Below are 17,640 nucleotides of genomic sequence, written 5' to 3'. Positions count from 1 at the left end.
CAAAAGATACAGTTTTGTGATTCTGATGAACTGTCTAAAACCATGCAAGGATCACCTTATTAGTAGTGATAATTTGATCTCTTCTTCTTTTCCAAATAGTCCCTGTAACTTTTATACGATATATCATATTGCCTGCCTTCTACATTTTTCCAGTACATCTTGTAAGTTATAATCTAAGTACGAATTGTATAACGAGGTTGCTTCTGCCCTCACTGTGCATATCCAGTAGAGTCTTAATAAAAACAACCTCTTAGGGGGAAAAAAAAAAAAAAAAAAAAAAAAAAAAACCTCTTAGGGATGCAAAAAAAAAAAAAATGGAGGAAAATACTGCTTATTAAGTAACATTTTTAGTCTAAGACTTTCTGTTGCCTTCAGTCTTTTGGTGTATACTCTGAACTAGAGTTTAAGTTTTCTAGAGAAAAGACCATTTACACACACACACACACACACACACTCCGTGAATGATCAGCGCCTAACAAATGTGTGTTGAGTGAATGAGATCAAAAAGAGGGCATATAAAGGACATTAGCAACAGCTCTCAGAATACATCTAGTCTAGACCATATACCTAAAAGTGACAATTTACTTGATGATACTTTAAGATAAATTTTAACTTTGAGGGTGAACTGGCAGAAGAGGAATGGTAAGTTTTCCAAACATGTGGGATACCATGGAAAAACTTAAAAATGAGTAAACAGAGCAGGATAAAAAGAGCTGTGGACTTACCTGAAGTAAAAGAAGCAGATGGAGAAGTCCAGTAAGTAAAGGTAATTGGTGTATGAAAAGGAAGTTTGGCTGACTATTTCTTTAAAGAAGCAGTCACTTCCTTAAACATCTAATGGGATCTCATTTTATAAACAGTGCTGATTGAGTATGAAGCCAACTGCAAGTCATGTAAGAGAAAGGAGCATAGAGAGAACTGCAATTTAAAACTGAGTAAGTCTTACAATAAAATGGCCAATGTAGGTATGTCTTTAATAAAAACCTGACAGTGAGGTAATCACTGGGTTTTATAGTTCAGTATTTCAGTGAAGGATAAAGAATATCCCTATGTAGTAATGACTAGAATCTTGTTAAAAATCAATGAAGAAAATACAAAGGCAACGAGTGTATTATGGAATTCAAGCCATTTTAATTTCAACCAAGGCCCAATCAGCCAAACATAGCCAGAATATGGATATTTTTGACTAGTTAAATTAAAAATCTGCAAAAGAATTATGTGAGAAAGGAAAAGAGTAAAATCAGTTTCTCAATCAGCAGGACTGTACTTTATGAAAATTTCCATTAGCCATAATTATGAGGATTTTCCAGGAACCTTGACACAAGTTACTTTAAAACAAAACAAAACAAATAAAACCCCCAAAGTTGAAAAGTATTTTCCAATACAGGTTAGGTTCCTCTACGTGCTAACCCAAATCAAAATTGTGCACATCAATTTATATTATTAAAAAGTCTATTTGAGTCTCACCTTGTCCACTCTACCAAAATGATTAGCTAATTAACAAGTGTGAAATCACAGCCTGAAATGGAAAAGAGGTGAAGACGTAATTATATTGGACAATTGACTGGTCTGCTTCATAATCAACTAGCCCAATTGTGAAATAAAAGGTAAAAAAGATTGGGAGCAATTTAAATAACTTTAATAATGTACCTGGTTAAAAATATTACTTTGGCTACAATTAAAGGATTTATAGTTAAGAAGTACATGCATTTAGCCTGTGTTTGGAAACATCATAATCCATATTTTCTATTGAACAAACTAAGTCTGGCATACATAGCATGGTTGAAAACAATGATTAGTTTAGAACTGTGGGGAAAGATGTGGAATATTTTTTACTAGATCCTAACTTGCAAGATTTAGTTTCCATATTGCAAGTGTACACACAAATGGGCATGCAGGGATATGCGTGTTCTTTTGCTGTTGATGAGATCAGGGTTGCTTCATAGAAAAGCTTGCTAAAATAGTGTTGAAGTGAGCATTTGGATGAAATCTCCTATAGGACTCTTACATGTGAACTGTAGCCTTTTAATAAGCCCATTCTTTATAATTTGAGGATGAGTCAATATTAATAATTTCAATACAATAAATCTAAATAGCAATTAAAGAACCTAACCAGGTGAAAATAAAATTATTAGCACACAGAAATCACTTATGGTTTTAGAATGTTAAAAGTCTCCCAGATGAGAAGTTTACATTGAATTTGTTTAAATAATTATAATTCCTTAGTTAATGCATAAGTATATACCATGAGAACAATACTGCACGATAAATAGAAATTAATTATGCACCAAATTTGAAGCTAGAACTGTAACAGGAAAAATAATGCACTGGACAGTTGTTCATCTATTGTTTCATAGACTTTCACAATAATGTAGTGTAGAAACTCAGTAACAATAAAATAAATCTGTTTGACTTAATGTTTAAAAAGATTCAGATCTTTATTTCTAATAAGGCCTTTTAAAATGAGTTATAAGAGTAAATTGTAGTCTTTTGTAGTGTAATCCAAAGAGAATTATCTGAGCTCTAAAATATTATTACATAACATATTTGTGAAATTTTTCTTAACAGCTCCAAATATTATTTTTAGCACTTATAGTCCTGACAATGTTATTCCTGAATTCTTGTCTGGCTGATAGGTGCTAGCAATTTGTGCAAATGTAAGCAACTTCCTCTCAATTAAGATAATATGGATTGAAACAAGTTTCTTGAAATCCACATGGGAGAACAGACAACCTACATGGTAAAAAGTCTGCAAACCTTATTATGGAAAGGAAAACAGGACTATTTAGAAAGGAAAAAGAAAAGGCTTGTTGATAGGACATGAGAGCTGTCTCCAAGTAACTGAAGGGCTGTCATGTGGAATTGTGGTTCAAATTAGAATCCTATAATTATTCATTCATCTAACAAGTATGTATTGCATCCTTCCGATCTGCCAGACATAGTTCTTGGCACTGGGCATACAGTAGTGAGCAAGAAAGACAACATCCCTCTTCTTATAAACCTTACTTTGAATGGCCAAAACAGAAAAATAAACAAGTAAACAAATACATGATCAAGAGACTGGTAATTTCATATGGTGGTAAGTGCAGTGAAGAAAAACAAAATACAAAAACAACCAGGGAAATGTGGCACAGGAAGATTGAGGTGTTTTTTTTTTTTTTTTTTTTAAGATTTTATTTATTTATTTGACAGAGAGAGGCACAGCGAGAGAGGGAACGCAAGCAGGGGGAGTGAGAGAGGGAGAAGCAGGCTTCCTGCGGAGCAGGGAGCCTGATGCGGGGCTCGATCCCAGGTCCCCGAGATCATGACCTGAGCCGAAGGCAGACGCTTAATGACTGAGCCACCCAGGCGCCCCAGGAAGATTGAGTTTTGAGCAGTCAGCACAGACTTCTCTGATGAGGTAATTTTTGATCTGAGAACTGAATGAGAAGCAAGAGCTATATGTATAAAGATCCAAGGGCAGAGCATTCCAGACAGAGCAAACCCTAGCAAAACGGTCTAAGAGAGGGAGGACCCTGCCATGTTGGGGAAGTAGAAAGAGGGCCAGTGTGGCTAAAGAAAATTGGCACAGGAGGAGATTGGCTTTTGACAAAGGATGGACAGTGGATTCCCAGAAGGTTTTATTATTTTTTTCAAGTTTTTATTAAATTCTAGTTAGTTAACATACAGTGTAATATTAGTTTCAGGTGTAGCATTTAGTGATTCATCACTCCCAGAAGGTTTTAATTCAAAAGTCTCTCTCTGTGACACTATACATAAAACCAAAATAGAAATAAAATCATAGCGGCGCCTAGGTGGCTCAGTTGGTTAAGCGACTGCCTTCGGCTCAGGTCATGATCCCGGAGTCCCGGGATCGAGTCCCACATTGGGCTCCCTGCTCAGCGAGGAACCTGCTTCTTCCTCTGACCCTACCCCCTCTCATGTACTCTCTCTCTCTCATTCTCGGTCTCTCAAATAAATAAATAAATAAATCTTAAAAAAAAAAGAAAGAAAATCATAGGTGCTGCTCTATGAGGTAGGGGATAGAAGGCCCTCAGTGCACCTGCTCAGCTGAACTCCAGTTCTCTGCCAAACACTGATGGAGTCAAACTGCCTTCAGTTTAGACATAAAATAACAAGATACAGAGAGGATAAGTTAGAAAATATGATCTAGAGGAAAGCATCTGGATTTGTATCAAATAGACCTTGGTTCAATCCTGGTGCTGTGGATGTCAGCCTTTGGATGGGAGGAGCTATTTCCATGCTCCCAAATTCTGGTCTGGCCTTGTGACTTGCTCTAACCAACAAAATGAGGGTGGAAATTATATTGCGCAACTTCTGAGCCTCAGACTCATAATTTCCACTCTTGCATTTTTAGAATACAGCCGCTTTGTGAACAAGCTCCGTACAGTCTCTTTGAAGATGAGACCATATGGAGATCCAGGCCCAGTTATGCCAGCTGAGGTCCCAAGCACATGAATAAAGCCATCAAGGACCAGCAGCCACCAAGTCTGTCAACTAACTGCAAATGCGTGAGTGAGAACAACTAATGTCACATGGGGCAAAGTCAAGCCCACCCAGCTGTGCCCTGACCAGATTGCCAAACTATAGAACCAAGAGCAGATTACTTGTTGTTTTAAGCTACTAAATTGTGCTTTGATATGCAGCAAGAGATAAGTAATACAGAAATTGGTTATGTTTGCTAACATAATGGAATCTAAAACATGTGGCATTGGCTTTCGAAATGAGAGGGGGGCAGAGACGTCTCTTGGAAAATCAAGAGTCGGCTGTTAGTAAAGGCTGGAAAAATGGTGAACAAACTGTTAGTGGAGGCTTGAAATGCAGTGTGAAAATTGTTATTGGAGACTGGGAAAAGGGTGGCCTGTATTATGTAGTGACAGAACAATTGGCAAGAATATCTCTGGTGATAATTCAGAAGATAGAAAATGTACATAATGCATGTGTGGATCTGACTAAAGAAATATCTAGACAAAACACTGAAAGTGTCGGTTGAATGTTTCTACTCAAGAATAATAAGGTACTGTAAGAGAGAAATTAGCTTAAAAAGGATATATTTAATTTGCTAAGCAAACTTAGAGCAAAGCAAAAGGGCCCAGGACTTGCTGTGTTAGAAAATAAAATTATTCTTAGTCTTTTTTCTACTCTGGGAGGAAAAGATTTTCAAAGTAAGAAATGACCTTAGGGTAAAGATCACATCAAAAGTGTTGCTATATGATTCTTTGTCAAGATTTTAGAAAGATTTAAAGCAGGTCCTAGTAGATTCTCTCAGGTAGACAATATCGATTCTAAGAATCTTAAGGACATTGTGCCACAGCAGGAGAAATATCCAAAATGGAGAAAAATCTGTCTAAACAAGAACTATGAATGTGGCTTTAGCCCTTAATAGATTCAAAAGTTTTTAAGCAAGTTTTCTTTTCTTTTCTTTTTTCTTAGATTTTATTTATTTGAGAGAGAGAGACAGAGATAGTGAGATAGAGAGCACAAGTCGGGAGGAGAGGGAGAAGCAGGCTGCCCACAGAGCAGGGAGCCCAATGCGGGACTTGATCCCAGGACCCTGGGATCATGACCTGAGCCGAAGGCAGACGCTTAACCGACTGAGCCACCCAGATGCCCAGGCAAGTTTTCTGATGACGTGACTAAGAACTAGGACTAAAAGGGGCAACTGAAATAAAGAGAATAGGGGTTAACTTTCTATGGCAAGTAATAGGTTGAAAAAGTTACTCAACTGCCAAGAATGGCCATCACTGGCTATTTCTTAAACAAAACAGAACACAACTCAGAGGCCAGAATAAAAGCCCAGAGGACAGAGCCAATAGCTGTTAGGAACAACGGATTAGGGAACCATTAGTAGGGAGCAGAGTGGGGTCCTACTCAAGGAACATCCTCTTGCCTCCCACGAGGCAAGAGAGATAATAAAGAGATGGAGAGAGGGACTCAGCATTCTGAGCAATTACAGCAACTCCAGTTGAGGGTCCATATGTATGAATGAGGCCACCTTGCCAGTCCCCGGGCATCCCTCCAACTGACTGAAAATGCATGAATGAGCCCAAGCGACACTTTGTGAAGCAGAAGAACTACCCACCTGAGCTCAGCCAAATTGCCAATGCACATGATTGTGAGCAAATAAATAATTGTTGTTCTAAGTCCTGGGCAATTGTTTTAACTTTCTCACTCTATTATTTCATATGAAAAAAGTTTTTTTTTCAATTCTATGTTATAGGGATATCATGAAGATTCAAAGCATAACTTCTGAAAAACATTTGGCAATGTCTATACTTTCTAAGCACTCAATAAACGGTAGTTAATTATGTGTATAATAATGATAATTTTAACAACAACAATGTATAATAATATTAAACAGTTCATGCAAGGTAGTGATCTAGAAGCAGCTTTGGACAGAGACTGGACTCTCCCAGGCCAAAGTTGTTTTCCCTAGACGTCACTGCCTCTCCATACTTGTTAGCCTTTCTTTAGGGTATTTATTTACTTGGGGGGAAAAAAAAACCCACCATATTTAAAAACCAACAATTCATTTATGCTAATAAGTTAGACTAATTCCTTCCATGGTGTCTCTGAGGGCAGAACTATAAAACATGGATGGAACTTATGAGAAAGGCCAATTTGGGGTCAATAAAAGAAGATATTCCTAAAATAGGGTTTTCCATAGCTATAACAGCCTTCTTTGCCTTAAAGATCTAGCATATTTCTTGTTACTAAAAGCACTCCAAAACAAGTTACATTTACTCTGTCATAGCTATTGACACATAAGCTTAGATAGTTGGCCAGATGATTTTTATTTCCCTTCCTAAAGTTGTGCGATACATATTCTGTTTTCTCAAAAAAATCTCTATATTTTTAAGACTCTTAAGTCTTAAAACACTACCCATCCATTTAAAAACTTCCCTGACATTTTCATTTTCAGATATGTATAGATGCACTCCAGAAAGCAACATGGGATATGAAAATTTTAAATTGGCCTTTTCTCCTTTGATTGAGATCAATACTCAGAACAGTCAATTTTTTATGTGTTAACTATCTGTTCATATGACTGAAAACAAAATAGAAACTCAATATGCTTTTGCCAAAAATCTATTTATTCATTTATTGATTCATTTATCCAATGAATATTTATGAAACATTTATCAAACTCTCCCTATAACACTAAACATTGTGTTATGTGGTATAAGGTTGTATTTTATGGAAAAAGCTATCACTATTTGATTCCAAAGAAATAATGAAGAACCTTAAATATTTCTCAGTTTCTAGTTTTTGGTATTTTATGTTGAGAGACTCACTATATGTGCACCTATTGGTCTAATCATGTGATACTTACTAAAACAAAACATATGCATTCAAGATATTTTCTCACTAAAAATCAATCACAAGTTTATTCTAATATCTATACTATATACCGTATAAATGAAGTGAATTTTTGCTTAGGTTTGAATTTGATTTGGAATAATACTAAACACTTCTGAGTTTATCTATGTAGTGATAAAGATGTATGCAACTTGCAGTCACAGATTACATATTTGCAGTATATTATATGTAGATGCCTGAGAGAACAAAATTTATGATATAATTCACAAAAATAAAATCTTTTTATCTATTTCCTGTCAGTATAATGTGGACATGGGTCAGGAGGTTCTTTTATGTGCAGTCTAAAAAAGTTTTAATATTACCAGTTAAACATAGCATTTCTCTGGTGTGTCATTACAGTTTAGCTTTAATTAAGCTTGACCTTGAATGCTCTCCCACCTTTTTTTATTTAAACATGAATGCAGAAGGGGGGGAAATCAGAGGGGGAGACAAACCATGAGAGACTATGGACTCTGAGAAACAAACTGAGGGTTCTTGAGGGGAGAGGGGTGGGGGGATGGGTTAGCCCGGTGATGGGTATTAAGGAGGGCACGTACTGAATGGAGCACTGGGTGTTATATGCAAACAATGAATCATGGAACACTACATCAAAAACTAATGATGTAATGTATGGTGATTGACATAACATAATAATAATAAAAAAGTAAAAAAAAACATAAATGCAATATATACTTATATGTAAAAAATAATTTTAATTATATTCTCAATATCATTTTATGATGATATTTTAAATATCATCTTTATCAAACATAAACAGAATCTCAAGAAAGGCAATCTACATATTTTGGGACATTCCAGGGAAGACTGATTTGGGAAGGAAGAATATAGTTAATAAAAGCCATCTTTGATGTTATTTAACACAAAAGCAAATACAGATCTTTTTATATTTGACATTAAAAATCTGATCATTTGCCTCCCTAAGAAACCACATACAGCTTTTATACAGACTGCACAGTAAAGAATAATAATATTTCTGTTTACTGAGATATCAACTGGCATTTCACTGTAAGTCAATGGTCTATCGTTGCTACAGCATATTAGACCTCAATCTGGCATCTACAAATGTCAAGAGTATAAAAAAAGTATAGGATGAAAATCAAAAGCATGTTCCGAACTCCCAAAAAAATAAAAAAAAAGGGAAACAAAGTTCACCTAAACATATTTGCTGCAGAAATCAGTGCAATATTCAGCTGTCAATCTAGAAAAACAACGAGGGAGCCACCCTGTCAGTAGGACAGGATAATAAAATTTCCAGCAGATGTTCAGGCAGGGCTCTAATTTTTACTGAACTCCCTTGATAAGCATTTAATTTCTTTATCATATGCAGGCTCGGCAAATTGTCCTTCATCAAAACTGTATTGTGAAATATTAATATTTCATATGATAACAAAACTCCATAGAATAACCTTTGTCATATTAAGAGCATCCAAATTTCAAATGTCAAGATTCTGAATTTTAATACTTTTTAAGTAGATTCTTGAATTGGCATAATAAATTAAAATAAGGCTAATCTAAATTGGTATGCTATAATGTCACACAAATATACAGAACATATAATATCTCAATAGATGTCTTTAGTAAGAGGCTGTGGGGAAAACGTGTTTCTACCTACTGAGTTGTATGCTACAACATTTCTTCAGCAAGAAAGTATAGACGCTCATAAGACAATTTCACATTCACAACAGGTTTAGTCACTAATTAGGGACAATATAAGAAAACAAAACAAAACAAAAACCCTGGATCTCTATGAAGCAAACTGATTACTTTGCAAAACCACGTATGGGAAACAATTGTTTTTGAAAATGGCATTTTATCATTATTTATGTCATTATAATCTGCAAAAATACATTTAAAATAGTCTGTACAAATATTCTGTTCTACCCACCATCAAAGCAAGTAACAGAGAGCTTCCTAAGGAAGCCCCCAACATTATGTTTTATATGCTAAATTTAATTTGCATTTGTTCCTTACTCTCCCTTTCAACCAGCATCACAGACTTGTGAATTGATAGATTAAATTCAAATTGGAGGTTTAGAAGGAAGTTAGCTTCCACATTTATTTCTGCTGGTGATCCTAATAAAGGCTACTGCTCCTAGGTTACTGAAAGAGACAGCATCACAAATCAATGCATGTCACCAACAGAGTAAAGACAGATGTCTCTGATTAATCAGAATTCAATTTTTTGCCAGCAAACAGCAAATTCAAAGCAAACATTTTTTCCTACAGTTCTTCACTTGTACCTGATTAGCCACCTATTTCTGCTTACATATAAAAATTTTAAAACAGTGTAACTATAATGTCATCAGAGACTCAGTTTTTCTCAATGGATTAAACATTTGATAACAGCTTCTGAGTTATTCTTAAAGGATGAATTGAAACAAAGACAAATATACTATCAATATTCTACAAAGCTGTAAACAATTGATTAATGATACTCTAAAGCTGAATCCAGTAAGTTCTGTTTATCTTTACACTTTATTTAACCAAAGTATTTCTAAATATTCCGCCAATTTATTTGAAAAAGAACCTCCCTTTAGTTATTTAAACATAAAAACATTTATGAAATTTTTTATGCCCTGGTTTTTCTAACTTTTGAGGATTCTCTAGAATCTCTTGTAAAGCTAAGTGTCTGAATAAGACAGCTGTAATGTTTTAGCCATACTAATGCCAGCTATTGATCCTAGTAAGAGGAGAAAGAAGGAGAGAATGTGCTTAATGGGGCATATTTGTTCTCTATTATTTTCTTTGCCTACGGATAAGGCTGATTTAAATAATGATACACTTTCTCAGTCACTAGATTCACACATTCTTACACATTAATTATTACTAACTACCAGTTAGTACTAAATACATTGATAGATTTAGCATTTAAAATTTTATCAATAAAGGATCTAAGAATGTTAAATTCTGCTGTACTTTTCTAATTCAAAACCGTATAAGGATGCAACCTTCTATTGTATAATTCATGCTACTTTAAAGACATGAATTTATACACTTTGTGCACTTTAAAGAATTAATCTTAACTGTAATAGGTACTTTATTTTCTACTAAGTATGTCCATTCATGGTGTGAATACAAAGTCATCATGCCAAATTAAAGTCAGGTATATGTACTTTGAAAAAAGTTTCTATATTTAAAAGTTCAAGAAGAATCTTATTATCAGAACAAATGAGGTACACTGAGTGATTCTTTTTGACATGAACTGGGTCCCAGATTATGCACAAACCAAATCCTAGTCTCTCCAACTCTGAGTTCAGGCAGATGTCCTCAATCACACACATCCAGAAATCACAAAATAATTAATGCCAAAATAAGAATTCATGAGTTTGTGACTATTACATGAAATAGCCACTTCTGTTATATATATATATATATATATATATATATATATATATATGTATATATTTGATGCTTCCTATACAAAACAAAATGGAGAATACATGCCCTTCCATGGGACAGAAAGATTGGAAAAGAAATAAAAACTAACTTGGACTAATAGGTCTTGTCCAGTAGTTGAGTAACTATTATTTCTTGGTCAGGCAAATCTTGCCATCATAATATTTCTGCTCTAATTAAAATACATGATAGACATTTAAACATGACTTCAAAAATATTTTCTTACCTTATCAAGAGAGAAAGTTTTGGTCAGGGCAAAACCCCATCCAGCTTCAAAAGCTCTTCGAATCATTGATGTACTGGTAGCTGGAGTGGCACTAGCAAGACCAAAAGGATTTATAAACTTCAGTCCAGCCATTTCCACACTAATGTCCACCAGATCAACAGGAGTGTAAAAGAGGGGCAGTTCAGGCTTGGCAGAAACCGAAGCTCCATATTGCGACTGCGAAAAACAAACAGCCAATAACTGTTCTTGCATCAGATCTGACTTTTCCATATAATCTTTGACAAAAATCACTTCAACACACCATTCAAATTAATATAGATTATCTTGGTCTGTTTACAGTGATGAAAACTGGCAAAAAAAAAGTCAGTTAGCAGTGAACCAAATTCATATAATAGAATCTTTTTCTAATTTTATTAACAGAAATAAAATCAATTAAATAAACAAACAAAAAACTCTATTTAAAACATATGGAGATTCAAACACAAAAGGGAAAAATTTCAGAATTTATCTCCCTCTCCCTGGTCCCATAAACCAGACTTTTTGTACTTAATTTGTGGAAAATGTCTTTAGTGCTCAGAGATATGGGCAACAGAAAGTCAGGAGGCCTAAATTCAATTTCCAGTAGTCTCACTTCTGTTTATGAGATTTTAGGAAAGCCACCTAATCTGTCCATGTCTTTTTCTCCTCTATCGTTTTCAGTAGAGCAGCGGGAATGCTGGTTGCCTAATGTCCTACCTCCTAGGGGTACTGGAAAAGGCAGGCGATCATAAGCCACAGGAAGACATCTAATTTGGAAAGTGGGGAATGTACTCATGTGCAAGAGGAGAGTTTCTTTTTTCAGAACCCAAACCAGTACCAAAACAGTTAATGTCGGGAAACCTGCAACTGGCTCTCAAAACTGGAAATTTCCTTTGTTAAAAGAACACTGTAATGACATTACCTTGCATTATGAAAACACTTATGCAAGGTGCATGGCACACTGAAGAGGGTAGGTACTTGCTAAATGTTGTCTCTTCCTGGCTGGGGAGGTTATTAAAGATCTCATCAGGCCTTTGGTTTATAAAGTGTCTCTGTCTCTGTCTCTTTCCTTTTCTCCCTCCTTCACTTTCTCTCTGTTTATTTCTGAAAGACAAATAATTCTGGCAAATATAAAAAAGGATGAATTTTCTAAGCCAAACTGAAGCGATAGGGCTAGTTAATCCTGAAGTAAGAACTCCTTTCCCTTGTGAACCATCACTCAAAGGAAAAGTTGTTTGAGCATAACTTTAATTTTACAGGAGTGTGTCTTATGTAGATAAAAATTGCCATGACTTGCATACAAATTATTTCTGGACCTCCACCATTTATAATGCAAAGTAAAGTTCACTTAATATGTAAAAAGGCATCAAACTTGTCAATTGAAAGACTAATGTGTCTCCTGCACCTACAAAGAGGTGCCTGACCATATCAAAGCTTCAGCTGTTCTGGGTTTCAAGGCACATTTCTGAATATTGGTCAGTCCTGTTCTGAATATAATTTCTCCTGTCCTCATGTGGAATTGTAATACTATTAAAAAGATTAGCAAAGACAAAAGGTATAATGTATAATATAGGGAATATGTTAATTTGATCCGTGTGTGTGTGTGTGTGTGTGTGTGTGTGTGAATTTGTACAGGGGTACATCAGGGGAAAAACACCTTTGATGTGATTTTTCTCAGCTGTGCAATCATAGTTTAAATTGAATCAGGCAAATTTAGGTTAGACTAAGGAAGACTTTCCGGACACCATGGACTGGTCCACACTGGGAAAAATCTAGATGTAATTTTTGTATCTGAGGAATCTTAGAAATTGCAGGCAAGTTTGTGTCTGATGCTAAGAGCAGAAATGCATATGGTTCCATATTCTTATTTAGGTGAGGTGAATGACACTACTAGAAACTACTAGTTTTCTTCTCTTTTTAAGGTTTGGTACTGAAATATCTATTCTCTTCAATCTTACAGATGAATTTGTTATAATCGTAGCTATATGGCATTAGGCAACAGCCCAAGGAGGTAGATAGAGATGTACAGTTCAACTTGCATTTCTTAATTTTTTTTTAAAGATTTTATTTATTTATTTTGAGAGAGAGAGAATGAGAGAGAGAGCACATGAGAGGGGGGAGGGTCAGAGGGAGAAGCAGGCTCCCTGCCGAGCAGGGAGCCCGATGCGGGACTCGATCCTGGGACTCCAGGATCATGACCTGAGCCGAAGGCAGTCGCTTAACCAACTGAGCCACCCAGGCACCCTGCATTTCTTAATTTATGTAGTTTAAAATAAATAAGGCATTGCCCTGAAATTATTAAGACGGTTGCTGCCTTAATACTAAAACGGGAATGACGTGGACAAACTTCACAAGATTTTCCTTAGGCTTCAAAACAAAAATAAAAAACAAACAAACCAAAGCAAACAACAACTAACAAAAAGTAAACACACACACAAAACTTTCAGATGAGAAGTACAGCTTCTTATAAAACATGTATTTCCTTTATTGACAAAAATACTACTGATGTGTATGCATATATGATATAATCTAAAATCTACTTGTAATAGGCAGCTGTTTTTCATATTGCACATACAGGTCTTTTGTTTTGTTTTGTCTTTGAGACTTTTTTTTTTAAAGATTTTATTTATTTATTTGAGAGAGAGAGAATGAAAGAGAGCACATGAGAGGGGGGAGGGTCAGAGGGAGAAGCAGACTCCCTGCTGAGCAGGGAGCCTGATGCGGGACTCGATCCAGGGACTCCAGGATCATGACCTGAGCCGAAGGCAGTCGCCTAACCGACTGAGCCACCCGGGCGCCCGTCTTTGAGACTTTTTACCACAGTGTGGCGCTACAGCAACCCAGTCTGTCCAATCTCCTAATTTACTCATGCCCAATGTATGCTTCCTTTTCTGAAGTTTAAAAGCCTGTTCCCTCTGTTCCCTTGCTCAGACAACTTAAGCATTTCAAATTTCAGCTCTCACCATGAGGCTAATTCCTCCCAAATCCCATTCATAACCTTCAAACTCACATTTCCAAGAGACTTCAAGACCTTTGGATATGGATGTTTTGCCATTAATTCAAACTCAACTGCTTCAAAGTATATCTCATATTCTCTTCTAAAGAATATGTTATCCGATTTTCAATTTCAGACAATACTATTTTTCCAGTCATCCAATAGTGTTCGTAAATAACAGTTGTCAGAAACAGCCTAGATTATGTTAACTATACTGGAATTAAAATAAAAAACGTAATTGAAAGAAAGAAAGAAAGAAAGAAAGAAAGAAAGAAAGAAAGAAAGAAAGAAAGAAAGAAAGAAAGAAAGAAAGAAAAAGAAAGAACCTAGATGTTGAGCAATGAAGATTAGTTCCCCAATAGTACCACTGTAAAAAGGAATGTTACACTGGCATTAGACTGATATAGAAACTGATACAAGGAAAAAAAAAATGTACTGGCATGAAAGAGTGTTTATCCTGTACTAAGTGAAAAAATAGTGGGTTAACATTATATGTAAGTCCAAAACCAGTAAAAAATAAGGAAACAAATAAATATTTAATATATATAATAGTATATGTTATTATGTGTATTACTATATGCTTCTCTGTTTACCCATCTATCATAAAGAGTAAATACCAATATATTAACTAGTGTTATCTGAACTGGGTGGGATTGGTATGACCTTTAATTTTTAAATTTTTGCTCCTTTTATCTTTTATACTTTCAATACTGAACATAAATTAATTTATATGAAACAAACAGAATTAAAGGTATACTAAAAATAATTTTCTAGGGCGCCTGGGTGGCTCAATTGGTTAAGCAACTGCCTTCGGCTCAGGTCATGATCCTGGAGTCCTGGGATTGAGTCCCGCATCGGGCTCCCTGCTCAGCAGGGAGTCTGCTTCTCCCTCTCCCGCTCCCCCCTCTTGTGCTCGCTCTCTCTCTCAAATAAATAAAATCTTAAAAATAATAATAATAATAATAATAATTTTCTAAAAGAATCAATGAAAAACCAGTAAGTGAAGATCAAGGTAAACAGACTACTCTTTAGCTTCCTCCACAGACTGTCCCAAATCAATCCTTTCAGCTATATTTAGTATTACACATAAACTTAAAAACATTTAGAACTAGAACAATCAAAGAGATGATCAACCTTAAAAGCTTTATTTTACAAAGAGAAAACTAAGGGTAAAGGAGGTTAAGGGAGTACCTATAAGTTATTCAGCTAGTGGCAGAGCCAGAATAAAGTATGTATTTTTTCTATTTTTTTGGTCAATTTTCCTTCCAGCACCTTAAGCCATCTCTCAGAAATCAGATGTTTCAGTCATTCTTCCTCAAAAATACTCTGTGCCATCCTGCCTCTGCACCCTTTCCCAATCCATCTCTCTCTTCTCCACCTAGTATACAATTTCCCAATCTAAAGCACTCCCTAGCCACTGTAGATAAATAATTTTATCTGGACTACTCCCAGGGCATAAAAAAATAACATTATTTCAATTTACTAATTACACTGAAAATATTTGGTTATGTGTTTATCTCTAATATGCTAAAACTTATCCATATCTTCAGGAAACCAAATTCAAATTTCTTTTCATGGCATATACTGATTGCTTCGATAATGTAGTGCCCATGAACTCAGACACAATTCTTAACATTCATATAAAACTATTTTTGTTCATGTATTTATTGAGAACTTTATAGAGATTAACAGAACAGACAGGTCTCTGGAGCTCACAAACAGAAGAATGCAAATAAAGCTACCAACCAACCAACGACACACAGAATTAAAACCACAGGTAGTTCATCACACTGCTACAAGTCTCCATGCATTATTTTATGTATTTCCACTGACCTAACATATAATCCGTGTTCTTCACCCATCAAATGAATATTCATCTTTCGAAACTCAGTTCATTCATGCAAGTATATGTTTCCTGGGGCATTACCTTAAAGCAGTCCATACCCTTGTCAAATATATCTTCCTGTCATCTCTGCTATGTTGCAATTTAAAATATGTCTGTACCTCAGTAGTCATCATATGGGGCTGTACATGTTGATTTTCTCTTCAAACAGAACATAAGCTCCTTGAGGGCAGTGATCACATCTTATTCAAATCAGTATCTCCATTAGAATTAGAAATATATGTAATATATTTTTATATATTTATATATATATTTTATATATATATAAAATGCCCTTAAAGGCAACTCTGCCCTCTTAGAGACAAAGGTAAACAAAATCACTTTTCCCCGTGGCAACCTTTAAATATGTTTTAAAGAACTATCACATTCTTTCCAAATCTCCTTTTTCCCCAGGGTAAGCATTTATAGCTTCATAACTATTTTTCATACACAGTGCTTTTTGACATTTTCATTGTCCTTTGTTGGATATCTCATTTACCTTTTCTGTTCTGAAATTGAGAACTGTGCTAACATAGTTGAAAGGGTTAAATACAAGAACTTGAATTTATGTGATTTCCTCCTTCCTTTCCCTTTCTAAAACAGGAACTGTCTTATAATCTGGACATTACCACGATTTCTTTGGTTGTTCAAAATATACTTAATGGAAATGCAAAACAAAACAAAACAAAAACCCTATAGAATCAAAGGAAGCTAAAGTGATAAAGAATTGAGAGGAGGACAGAGCAGGGAGGTAAAAGTAGAGACAAAGGAAAAGTGAGATGTGAGCAGATTTTCAGTGTAAAGGTAAAAAGTGATATTTCTTCTATAGAAGCCATTGTCAGACATTAAGAGACATTGCAAATGAGAGGGATGTCTAAAGATGACTTTTTAGAAAGTTTGATTTTCCCTCTCAGAATTTTTTAAGGGGAGACTGAGTGAGGATTTTAGTCACTTCAAATTCCATGTAAAAAAATTATCTGCATGACATGCATAAATCATGAGAGGTCCCAAATTTATATGGGTTACACTTAAATTTTCTCATTTCATTTCTACCTACAAAATCCTTCAAGGCTCTTCACTACCTGCAGAATATAGCACCAGCTCCTCAGCCTTATATAACCCTAGCTGTGATCTGGGCTCTTCCCCACTCCCCACACTTTCTAATCTCCTCTTTCAGCCTTTCTAATCTCATCTACTACCATTCCCTCACAACATTTTATGCTTCCACTTATTAAACTGCTTATAATTTCTCAAACAAAACAATATCATTAATGTACCTATGCATTTTGCCTCCCTCCCCACCCCGCCCCAAAATGTCCTTTCCTGTCTGGCTTTTCTGCTTTGACAATTCCAACCAATCTTCCAAGAGTCAGTCCTGTTGTCATCACACTATGAAACCTGCCTGGCTATCCACAAGCAAAGTTGTTCCCTTATCATACTCTGCACTTGTTAGTTTCCATGTGTGTCCCCTACCTAATTTAATTTAAGCAGCTAGCATAAGATTTGGCAGAAAGATGCTCAAAATATTAGTTGGATACGTCAGACTAGTGATCTTTACTTAGTCTCTTTTTTACATCAGTCCCTGGTAAGATGATAATCAACTTACATGAAATCATCATCAAATGCATTCCAGATATATATTCCATTAGTCTGATTCTAATCTAGACTAACATTCAACTCTTACCATTGGAAGACTGTTGAGTTTAGCAAAGGCACTAAGAAGAATTATTTAATGCAATGATA

General features: G+C 35.4%; 1 protein-coding gene across 1 annotated transcript in view; it reads right to left on the bottom strand.

Moving 5' to 3' along the window:
• DPYD (dihydropyrimidine dehydrogenase) overlaps window positions 1–17,640 on the bottom strand; it is an 800,443-nt gene that overhangs the window by 370,207 nt on the left and 412,596 nt on the right. Inside the window, exon 13 of the mRNA XM_045897134.3 lies at window positions 11,003–11,218. Coding sequence (XP_045753090.1) covers window positions 11,003–11,218 — 216 coding nt within the window. The remainder of the gene's footprint in view (window positions 1–11,002; window positions 11,219–17,640) is intronic.

This window comes from Mirounga angustirostris, unplaced genomic scaffold (assembly GCF_029215605.1).
Source record: "Mirounga angustirostris isolate CCGP_5_RB_7025 unplaced genomic scaffold, mMirAng1.0.hap1 SCAF_4, whole genome shotgun sequence".
Classification (NCBI taxonomy): domain Eukaryota; kingdom Metazoa; phylum Chordata; class Mammalia; order Carnivora; family Phocidae; genus Mirounga; species Mirounga angustirostris.
Note: the sequence above shows the minus strand (reverse complement) of the source record. Positions and strands in the feature narration are given on the sequence as shown.